Source organism: Oryctolagus cuniculus, unplaced genomic scaffold (genome assembly GCF_964237555.1).
Source record: "Oryctolagus cuniculus unplaced genomic scaffold, mOryCun1.1 SCAFFOLD_118, whole genome shotgun sequence".
NCBI classification, from domain to species: domain Eukaryota; kingdom Metazoa; phylum Chordata; class Mammalia; order Lagomorpha; family Leporidae; genus Oryctolagus; species Oryctolagus cuniculus.
This window is the reverse complement of record NW_027208295.1, coordinates 62,641-74,800: the sequence shown is the minus strand read 5'-3', so window position 1 is coordinate 74,800 and position 12,160 is coordinate 62,641. Positions and strand designations below refer to the sequence as shown.

Below are 12,160 nucleotides of genomic sequence, written 5' to 3'. Positions count from 1 at the left end.
GTCCTTAATACCTTTGAGAAGCTGAATTGGATTCTGGAATAGGATAAGGAATGTGTGGAGAAAAGAATCTACTGGAGGCTCATTTATTTTTTTAAGATTATTTATTTGAAAGGTGGACTTGCAGAGATTGGGAGAGACAGGGAGACAAAAGGATATATCTTCTATCTAGTGTTCATTCCCCAAATGCCCACAATGGCTGGGACTGGGCCAGGCCAAAGCCAGGAGCCTGGGACTCCATGGGTCTCCCACATTGGTGGAAGGGTCCAAATACTCAGGCCATTTTCACTGCTCTTTCAATCAGATTAGCAGGGAACTAGATTGGAAGTGGAGCAGCAAGGACTCAAGTCCTCTGTTTACATGGGATGCCAGCATTGATGGTGGAGGCTTAGCCTGCTGGATCACAATTCTGGTGACTATTGCAGGTTCTGAAACGAATCTCTAAGCATTTTTCTCAGTGAGTCACAAATGCAGATTGTACTGCAGACATTCCCAGGTTCTCTTTTTGGGCAAAAAATTCCATTGCTTTCATTTAATTATGTATAATGTCATTTCAAATGTTTATCATTTGAATGCTTTGGGCAAGTATTTCCATTGCTTTCACTTTAATTAGGTATAATGTTATTTCAATTGTTTATCAGTAGAATAATCATAGACAAGGGCAAAAGCTAATTTGTATTCTTTATCTTACCTGTATTTTCTCTTTTACTTAAAAAAATATTTATTAGCTTGATAGAGAAAAAAGTTGATGGACTGAGAGATAGAGAACTTTGATACTTTAATTCACTTCCTAGATAACCATACCAAACAGGTGGGGCAGGACTGAAGCCAGGATTGAGGAATAGAATCTAGGCCTCCTTCATTGGTGACATCACCATTGCTTCCCCAGGTTTGCATTATCTGGGAGCTAGAAACTAGAGCTGGCATTGGAAATCATAGACACTCTGAGGTGGCATCATAAACAACACTAAGCTAAATGTCTGCCCTGTCTTTTAATATATTTTTTCTTTGACATATTGGAAATGATATGCATGGTGTTTTCCTGGAAATTGTTTTCTGTTCATTCCCATCGTAGTTTCACTGATGGTTTCTTGCCTTTTTTCTCAATGCTTCTACATACTTCTCCTTAACATTGCCCAGTCAAGAGTCAGTATTGCCCCTCTTCTAGCCTGCTGTGCAATTCCCCTTGACAGATGTGGCCTTTGTGATTTGAACCTCCTGGTTCCCTCCAGCTTGGGCATGTCTCACAGCCTGTAGATCATGGGTTTGACTCTGTTGAATGCTCCGTGTGGCTTTCTAAACACTCCACAAGTCTAATGTGAAACCATATCCTTCCTTTTTTCCTTCATATCCATACACAACTGTCAGTGTTTATTTTGTGACAGAGTTAACATGTTGACTAGAAGTGTATTATTATAGGTGATGACAGCATTTGAAGACCTGGCTGTGTACTTTACATGGGAGGAATGGCAGAAAATGAACAATGCTCAGAAAATCCTGTACAGAGATGTGATGCTGGAGACCTACAGCAGCCTGTTCTCCTTGGGTGAGTGACACCCATCACATGCCCAGTGATAACATTTTCTTGCTATTTGACAAATAAGGGAACACTTTATAATGTTTAATATTGGGCAGGATTAGAATTTGAGTCCATGAATAATCCGAATATCTACCATCTAACAAAAGATTCAAATTGGAACATTTGTTGCATAGCTCCTGAACCAAGCTGTAGTCCTTTAAATAACCCAAGATAGTGATTTTACAAAGTCTTACTTTGTTTCCATTAATAGGGCACTGCATTACCAAACCTGACTTAATCTTCAAGTTGGAGCAAGGAGAAGAGCCATGGATCGTGGATGAATGCTTGAATCTGAGCCTTTCAGGTCAGTCTGCACATAAGAGACAGGGAGGCCAAGGCAGAAAGTGTGCAGATGTTGACTGGTGTTCTTTCCATGAATTTTTCTCAAGCCTTACTCCTGATGACAGCTGGTTTTGTGCATCAGACACAGGCATTTAGAGATACCAGTATCTTCCTAACTTTTGTTCTTAGTGAAGATGTTCTTTGATTTCAAAAAAAAAAATCCAGTCATTTTCTGATGTTATTAAGGCTTTTATCTAGGTTTGATACATTCCCCCGATTCTAACTTGTCCTTCTCTACACTTTCATACCTTTTCCTTCATGCACTTATTAGTTCCTTCAGTGCTTGTTAATTAGGCAACATACAGAAACTTATTTTTTTTTAGGATTAATTTTTCTGTGGTTTTTTTTTTTTTTTTTTTTTTTTGACAGGCAGAGTGGACAGTGAGAGAGAGAGACAGAGAGAAAGGTCTTCCTTTTGCCATTGGTTCACCCTCCAATGGCCACCATGGCCGGTGTGCTGTGGCTGGCACACCATGCTGATCCAAAGCTAGGAGCCAGGTGTTTCTCCTGGTCTCCCATGCGGGTGCAGGGCCCAAGGACCTGGGCCATCCTCCACTGCACTCCTGGGCCACAGCAGAGATCTGGCCTGGAAGAGGGGCAACTGGGACAAAATCCAGCACCCCAACCGGGACTAGAACCTGGTGTGCTGGTGCCGCAGGTAGAGGATTAGCCTATTGAGCTGCCATGCCAGGCTGTTTCTGTTTTTTTTTTTTTTTTTTTAAAGATTTATTTATTTATTTGAAAGTCAGAGAGAGAGAAGAGGGAGAGGCAGAGAGAGAAAGAGAGGTCTTCCATCCACTGGTTCACTTCCCAATTGGCTGTTGTGGCTGGTTCTGTACTGATCTGAAGCTAGGAGCCAGAAGCTTCTTCCAGGTCTCCCATATGGGTACAGGGGCCCAAGTACTTGGGCCATCTTCTACTGCTTTCCCAGGCCATAGCAGAGTGCTGGATCAGAAGTGGAGCAGCTAGGACTTGAACTGGTGGCCATAAGTGATGTTGGCACTGCAGGTGGTGGCTTTATGCTATGCCACAATGCCAGCCCCCAGAAACTTATTTCTAACTCATTGCTCAGATTGAGTTCCCACTCATGATTTTGCCCAGGCATAGAACTTGCTCAGGATTGAATCAATAAATGTGAACTCTCTCTTAGTCTCTTTCTTTTTTTTCCTCTGTGCCTCTCAAATAAATAAGAAAATTACAGTCTGTTGGAAACATTTGAGGAATAAGCCTACAGTTGGCAAACCTCTTTTTCAGTCTGTCTTTATCTCTCATTCTGTCTCTCTGACTCTCAAGTAAGTAAATAAGTAAATGCTAAGAGATGGTCATGTGGCTGGTGCTGTGGCACAGTGAATTAACACCCTAGCATGAAACACCAGCATCCCATATGGGCACTAGTTTGGGACCCAGTTGCTCCACTTCCAAAAGCAGTAGAAGATGGTCCAAGTCCTTGGTCCCCTGCACCTGAGGGAGACCCAGAAGCAGCTCCTGGCTTGTGGCTTCAGATCAGCACAGTTCTGGCCATTGTGGCCAATTGGGGAGTGAACCATTGGTTGGAAGACCTTACTCTATCTTTGCCTCTCCTCTCTTTGTGTAACTCTGACTTTCAAATAAATAAATAAATCTTTAAAAATAAAAGATGGTCATGAGTAAGCCTCTGTGCTGTGACATCAGAAATTATGAAGCTAGGAATGACACTGTGGTGCAGTGTGTTAAAGCTCCAGCCTGTAGCACTAGCATTGCATATGGGTGCCAGTTCAAGTCCCAGCTAGTCCCCTTCTAATCCAGCTCTCTGCTAATGCACCTGAGAAAAGAGCAGAGGTTGGCCCAAGTCTTTGGCCCCCTGTACCCATGTGGGAGACAAGAAAGACACTCTGGCTCCTAACTTCATTTTGGCCCAGCATTGGTTGTTGTACCCATATGGGGAGTGAACCAGCAGATGGAAGACTTCTCTCTGTCTCTCTCTCTATAATTCTAGCTTTCAAATAAAGTAAATCTTTGAAAAAAAAAGAAATCCTAAACTAAGCATGAACTTACATAAAACATGAAAATAAGTGATCCTAGACTCACCAAGAAAATACTGAGATTTTGAGACCCAAGGTCAAGTAGCCTCATGGGGTTATGTTGAGTGGCTCAGATTTCTTTAAGGGTGGAGTTTGAAGTATGATTTCTCTCTTATTTTTCAGTATCATTGAAAAATAAGCATACAAAAAGATAAGAAAAGCATAGGAAATGAAGCTTTCAGTGAAAATAGGAGGCAACTGATCAAAAGCCTCCAGAAATTCAAATTATCACACAGGAATGTTTCTAGAAAGAATTTAGAGGAGGTAACCAGCACTGATGATTTCAGAATGAGTTAGAAAACACTTTTCAAAGATGAGCAATTCCCGGTTTGCAGAAACAAATTCTTCAAACTGATTGGGAGTGTTTAACTAAAGTGGTATATTGGGAATTTTCTGTACCTGTTGTACTTCTGAGAAGCTGAAGGTGTTGGGTGTCCTTAGGAATTTGGGGAAGCTGTCATAGAGTAGAGACAAAGTCATTTTTCATTTGAAAAATCCCACAAATGATGTTTACCTAGGAAGACTGAGCATGAGACACTCATAGATTTAAATCCTACTCCTTAAATGTTGTCCTGCTTAAAGTACAGGCACATTTCACTCTTCTCCACCTGCAAGTAAATGATCAGTAAAACTTTTTCATGTTTATGGTTGAGATATCAGAGAAGCAAAAAGCACACAATTTTTATAAAAATAAACTGGAGAAAAAGCACAAGGAAAAAAATGGTTGCTAGGTAGTGGGTGAATATTTTTATTAAATATTTGCCCATTCTTTAAAATATTTTATAGCTATTTCATCTTTGTGAAAGGCAGAGTGATAGTGAGAGAAGAGAGAGAGAGAGAAAGAGGTCCTCTATTAGCTCACTTCCCAGATGCCTGCAACACTTAGGTCTAACTAGTCTGAAGCCAAAACTCTAGAATCCCTCTAGTCTTCCCTGGTTTCTCACAGGTTCCCAGGCACATGAACCATTATCTGCTTCCTTCCAGTTTACATAGGCAGAGAGCTGTACTGAAAGCAGAGTAGCCAGGGCTCAAACCGACACTGTTTTGAGATGCAGGCATCCCACACATCATAGCACAAATGTCATTCTACCATCCTTAACAAATTCCCATAGTAAAAAGGATCATGTTTGAACATTGGGAAACCTCATGGTATATTAATGTATTAAGGAGAAAAACCATATAATGGTCACATATAAGTACCTCATACTGATTTTGTGAACATCTTATGCCACTTGGATTACAAGTAACTTCATTCCCTTTACATGAGTATGGCAGGAGAAACAGTTACATGTGATTCAGTGACATGATTGCTTTTTTCTCATTTCAGTGGTCATGAAAAGGGATGACCTGATTAGGATCAACCAGGAAAGTCAGGACAAAAATCTGAATCAGGATTTTATGAAAAATAACAAGACATCATCTCTCAAGAGAATTGAATTAAGAAAAACACTTAGTTTAAATTCAAGCCATGTTCCAACACTGATTATTAAAAAGGGAATCTATTCAGGATTGAAGCCTGAGGAATGCAATAAATGTCACGCTGTGTATCCCCCCAGTGGGCCTGATCAACTACAGGCTGGAGAGAAATTTGATAACACTAAGATACCTGGAAAATCTCTCCAGTTCTGTGAGCCTCCTAGCCAGCTTGACAATATTCACATCATGAAGCAGCCATTTGGACCCACTGGACAAGCAAAAGTCTTCACAAGAAAGATGTTCTGTAAATCTGAGAGGGTTCATATGGCAGAAAACTGTAATAAGTCAACTGTCACTTTTGGAAAAGCAACGCAAATAGAAAAAGCTATCCATGAAAATTCTAGCCTCAATATGCATCAACAAACTCACACAAGAAAGAAATTTTATAAGTACATTATGTATGTTGAACCTGTCATTCACCAGTCACATCTTGCAATAAACCAGAGACTAAATACAAGGGAAAAACTTTACACATGTAAACCTTGTGGAAAATCACTCAGTTTTAATTCACCTTCTGAATGTAATGACTGTGGAAATGCCTTTGGACAAAAGTCAGTCCTCAGGAAACATCAGCAAATTCACACAGGGGAGAAACCTCATGAATGTAGTGTCTGTGGAAAAGCCTTTGGACAAAAGTCAAACCTCATCATACACCAGCAAATTCACACAGGGGAGAAACCTCATAAATGTAATAACTGTGGAAAATCCTTTGGACAAAAATCAAACCTCATCATACACCAGCAAATTCACACAGGGGAGAAACCTCATAAATGTAATGACTGTGGAAAAGCCTTTGGACACAAGTCAAACCTCCTCATACATCAGCGAATTCACACAGGAGAGAAACCTCATAAATGTAATGACTGTGGAAAATCCTTTGGACAAAAGTCAGACCTCATCATACACCAGCGAATTCACACAGGGGAGAAACCTCATAAATGTAATGCCTGTGGAAAAGCCTTTGGACAAACGTCAGGCCTCAGGAAACATCAGCGAATTCACACAGGAGAGAAACCTCATAAATGTAACGACTGTGGAAAAGTCTTTGGACACAAGTCAGGCCTCAGGAAACATCAGCGAATTCACACAAGGGAGAAACCTCATAAATGTAATGACTGTGGAAAAGCCTTTGGACGAAAGTCAGAGCTCCTCATACACCAGCGAACTCACACAGGGGAGAAACCTCATAAATGTAATGCCTGTGGAAAAGCCTTTGGACGAAAGTCAGACCTCATCATACACCAGCGAATTCACACAGGGGAGAAACCTCATAAATGTAATGACTGTGGAAAAGCCTTTGGACAAAAGTCAAGCCTCATCATGCATCAGCGAATTCACACAGGAGAGAAACCTCATAAATGTAACGACTGTGGAAAAGCCTTTGGACAAAAGTCAAACCTCATCATACACCAGCGAATTCACACAGGGGAGAAACCTCATAAATGTAATGACTGTGGAAAAACCTTTGGACAAAAGTCACACCTCCTCATACACCAGCGAATTCACACAGGGGAGAAACCTCATAAATGTAATGACTGTGGAAAAGCTTTTGGACGAAAGTCACACCTCATCATACACCAGCAAATTCACACAGGAGAGAAACCTCATAAATGTAACGACTGTGGAAAAGCCTTTGGACACAAGTCAGGCCTCAGGAAACATCAGCGAATTCACACCGGAGAGAAACCTCATAAATGTAATGACTGTGGAAAAGCCTTTTTCTATAAGTTATACTCATATCAAAACAATTCATACAGGGCAGGAACCTTATGAATGTAGTAAGTGTGGAAAAGCCTTTATAAATCATGTTGTGAATTCTGTGGTATGATATGAGCTATGATTTATAACATGGGAGAGACTTCATGAATGCAGTGACTGTAGAAAAGCCCTTGGCAATGTCACATCTCAGAATGCATCAGAAAATGCACAGGAAGAGAAACCTTTTGGACATAATGACTTGGAAAGCTTTTTCCCATAATTCAGCCCTCATTGCACATCATCTAATTCATATGGGGGAAAACACTTCGGATATAATGCATATGGAAAAGCCTTTATCCATAAGTAACACCTCATAAAACATCAGAATTCACATGGGGGAGAAACCTTATGAATGGAATGAATGTTGGAAAACTCTGCCAAAATCACACAATATAACATCAGAGAATTTATTACATGGTGGAAATCTTGTAATAAATGTGGGAAAGCCTTTTGTCAGAAGGAATACCTCATAACATGTAGATCAAACAAGGGAGAGAACTTAAGAATATAATGAACGTGAAGGACTTTTTGCAAAATCAACATAACCATGTGACAGAGCCTTTTGCTGGAAATTACATCCCATACAATAGGCACTCCCATAAGGAAGAAAGGTTGGGACCAGCGCTGTGGCACAGTAGGTTAAAGCCCTGTCCTGAAATGCTGACATACCATGTGGGCACTGGTTCTAGTCCCAGTTGCTCCTCTTCCGATCCAGCTCTCTGCTATGGCCTGGGAAAGCAGTAGAAGATGGCCCTGCACCCACATGGGAGACCCAGAAGAAGCTCCTGACTCCTGGCTTTGGATTGCTGCAGCTCCAGCCATTGCATCCGTCTGGGGAGTGAACTAGCAGATGGAAGACCTCTTTCTGCTTCTCTGTCTCTCTCTAACTCTGTCTTTCAAATAAAAAAATTAAATTGTTAAAAAAAATGAAGTTCAGAAATATTAGTGTGACAAAAAGCCATTTGTCAGAAATGGCATTATACATCAGAAAATTCACACAAAGGGTTTCTTAGGAGTGTAATGAATGTGGAAGTATATTTTCATAGAATTCAGGCTTGCATAAATATGCAACTCAAAAAAGGTGATATCCTTCAAGTGCAACAGACCTCAAAAAACCATAGCCAGAAATTAAACATCAGGCTGGCACCGTGGAGCAATAGGTTAATCCTCCACCTTCTATGCTGGCATCCATATAGGTGCCAGTTCTAGTCCCAGCTGCCCCTCTTCAATCCAGCTCTTTACTGTGGCCTGGGAAAGCAGTAGAAGACAGCCCAAGTGCTTGGGCCTCTGCACCCACATGGAAGACCAGGAAGAAGCACCTGGCTACTGGCTTCAGATCAGTGCAGCTCTGGCCATTGTGGCCATTTGAGGAGTGAATCAACAGAAGGAAGACCTTTATCTCTGTCTCTCTCACTGTCTGTAACTCTACCTGTCAAATAAATAAAAATCTTTAAAAAAAAGAAAACAAGAAATTAAACATCAACTAACATCAGAGAATTCATACAGTAAAATTTCAATTTAATGCATGTGAAAAAATTTTTCTGCCATTAATCAATTCACATGAAGAGACTCCAAAATGAGAAAACATACATGCATAGAAAAGTCATGTACCATGGCCATGGTGATTTCACTTTTATTGTAAGATCATCATCACCCCCAACATTCTGTAAGTTGCCCTGGAAACTGTCAGGTACACAGTGTCTCAGGGCCATTTTAGCCAAGGGTAATAATTCTTTCTCCTCAATGTAATATATATATATATATATATATATATGAATATATGTAACATATATAACATACATATATTTTATACATAGATAAATTTGCCACTGTGTGTCTAGATACTAGTATATTTCCTGAAAATTATGCGGGAAAATAGTGGGATCTTAATGTGATTTTTATCCCAGAATTATGTGTGTTTATTTAATTTTAGAGGTTGGTAGACTTGGAGACACAGAGAAACAGAGATTATGAGCTACAACTTGGTGGCTTACTCTTCATTCTTGTAATGATCAGAAACTGGATTATTACAGAAAGCTGAGCTATTCTTTTCTGATGATAAATACATTATAAACATTTCAAAAGGTTGCTCTATATATTTATATTATAAATTATATATATGTACATTTATATTGTAATGTCATAAATTAAACACACACACATATATATTATATAAACACCTTTAAAATTCTCCTTGTTATTGGTATAAATATTTTGAAATTTAAATATTTCCTTTTAAAATTTTATTTAATATAAGTTTGATATATTTCATATATACAGACTAATGAAAGTAAGTGACACTTCCCCTGATACCCTCCCTCCCACACACAGTCCAACCCTTTCTCCTCTTCCCTCTCACATTCCCACTTAACTTTTACAAAATCTGTTTTCAGTTTACTTAATGATTGTATAGTTAACCCTACACTAAGTAAGAGTTCAACAAGTCAGCAAATAGTATGAAGCAAAAAAAATAAAAAAAAATCACCGTTCCTCAATGGAGGAGACAAGGGCTCTAAACAATCATCAAATCTCAAAATGTGTATCTAACTCCAATACATTACATTTTAGGTACTCTATTAGCTACCTCAGATCAGGGAAAACATAGGATATCTGTCTTTCGGGGACTCGTTTGTTTTACTAAGTATAATGGTTTCCAGTTTCATCTATCTTGTTGCAAAAGACAGGGTTTCTTTTTCTTTCTTTCTTTTTTAATAACTGAGTAGTATGCCATAGTGTGTATATACCATAATTTTCTTATCAAGTCAACAATTGATTGATATCTGGATTGTTCCCAGATCTCAGCTATTGTGAATTGTGCTGCAATGAACATGGGGTTATAGATAACTCTTGCATATGCTAATTTCTTTTCATTTGGGTAAATTCCATGGAGTGGGATGGCTAGATCAAATGGTAGGCCTATAATCAGATTTGTAAGATATCTCCATACGGTCTTTCACAGTGGCTTGCACCAGTTTACATTCCCACCAACAGTGGACCAGGGTAACTTTTTTCCACATCCTCATCAGTTTTGTCATTTGTTGATTTCTTTATTTTTTTATTTATTTATTTATTTTGGATAGGCAGAGTTAGGCAGTGAGAGAGAGAGACAGAGAGAAAGCCTTCCTTCCATTGGTTCACCCCCCAAATGGCCACTACGGCTGGCGCGCTGCAGCCAGCATGCTATGCTGATCTGAAAGCAGGAGCCAGGTGCTTCCTCCTGGTCTCCCATGTGGGTGCTATTCTTTCTTCCCTAGTTCTGACTCTTTAAAATTATGGGATTTGATTCAATGCACCAGGTCTTAAATTTAAGGTTTTATTTCCTGACTTTTGAACAACCAAAGAGACAGATTCTGTGTTATTGTAAAGTAATCTACTATGTTCTCCTAATGCCTCTTAAGTTCTAATTGTTTAAAACAACTGAGTTTTAAAGGAGTTATGATTTGATCAAATCTGGCCCTTGGGCTAGATGGTGAAAGTGACATCTTAAGTTTTAACATATTTATATATATATATATGATTAAGTTTAAAAGTGACTGTATTTGACTGCATTAAGTTTTAAATTGGTCATATAGGAGGCACTAATTGTTAAAGTGATCATATCAACAGAATTAAAGAGTAGTAAATGCTTCAACATGGGAAGCAGTCCATACAGCAGACTCATAGAATGGCAATTGCTCTAAGTAATGCTCAATGACCTCAGAGTCATCCCTAAAGGCATTCTGGTCTGGCTAAAAAGCCCACAAGAGCATTTCAGGCATGGAAAGTCAGGACACTTGTGCAAAAAGGTGTGCCTACATGGAGAGTCTCCCTGGGTGAGACTCCTGTGGAAAGAAGTGGTCATCAAAGAAGGATGTACTCTCTTCAAAGGGAGAACTTTCACTTTGCTTACGGCCTTCTCTAAATATTGATGGAGTTTGTGGATTCAGAAGGCTTCCATAGCCTAGACAGTTCATGTCAAGAGCCTTGGGTGATCACTGACAGCACACAAAAGAGTGTAAATTGTGAAATTAACCATAGGAGTCACTGTGCACTAACTTCCCGTGCAGGACCTTAAGACTATGCTTAAAAAACAGAGGGGAGAGTACGGTACCCCCACTATCAGTGTATTAACTTTGCTCCTTTCACCATAAAGTTCTTACAGGTCTCACCCCCTGGAGAGCCACCAGCAGTGAGACACTGGAGACCTTTCACAGGTGCAACCCAATTGCCTCTGGTTTGATGGAGGGACCCAACCACCCAACAATGGAAGGTGCCTGATCCCCTCATAATGATGGGCAAACATTTTGCTTGTGCTTTCCAGAGATCACTCTGCAGCCTGTGTGGATAGCAACCTGAAATGCCAAACCCTGGACCCAGTCTCTGAAAGCTGACCCTCTACAAACCAACTTCAGCACCTTTCCCTGAACAAGCCATTCATAGAAAGATCCTCTTCAGATGGGCTACAGCTTAAATGGAAGGGACCTTACCAGGTGCTACTGAACATGACTACCTCAGTAAAATTAGGATTAATGTCTACCTCGCAAGTCCTCACAGATGTATTCAAAAGACATGCCTGATTATTCCTGTAAGCCAGAGATCTTAAGCAAAAAGGAAAGTAAAGCCTTTGCTTTCCTCACATTAAGAGTGCTGCGCCTGAAGGCAGGCATGGTGTACCTGCCTCTTTGATTCTCTCTATTATTAACAATAAAACTCCTAATGTGTTCCTATAATTCTCTATACTCAAGCTAAATGGGTTTATAATATACCACCACCCACTATCTGGGAGTCTGTAGGATGTGGTCTTTTCATCTTAAAGGGGCACTCCATTTACAATTGGTCATGTTCCAGTTTTGTTCATACTAATTAACAAACATATGTTCCAGAACTCAACAACTTCTGGAAGTCACTGACCATGCAGGGGACACAGACATTGGTGGTGACCAAGATTGCTCCAGCTCACAAAGAGAAT

General features: G+C 39.9%; 1 protein-coding gene and 1 long non-coding RNA gene across 2 annotated transcripts in view; both read left to right on the top strand.

Annotated features, from left to right (window-relative positions):
* The window catches only part of LOC138848167 (zinc finger protein 717-like), a 52,634-nt gene extending 44,495 nt beyond the window's left edge, over positions 1-8,139 (top strand). The window contains exons 2-4 of the mRNA XM_070067736.1: positions 1,417-1,543; positions 1,788-1,880; positions 5,306-8,139. Coding sequence (XP_069923837.1) covers positions 1,417-1,543; positions 1,788-1,880; positions 5,306-7,227 — 2,142 coding nt within the window. The 3' untranslated portion in view covers positions 7,228-8,139. The remainder of the gene's footprint in view (positions 1-1,416; positions 1,544-1,787; positions 1,881-5,305) is intronic.
* A 3,133-nt stretch (positions 8,140-11,272) lies between these two features.
* Positions 11,273-11,921, top strand: LOC138848168 (uncharacterized). Its single transcript, XR_011385981.1, has 2 exons — positions 11,273-11,405; positions 11,513-11,921. It is a non-coding gene; the product is annotated as an uncharacterized lncRNA (long non-coding RNA).
* Positions 11,922-12,160: the final 239 nt, after the last annotated feature.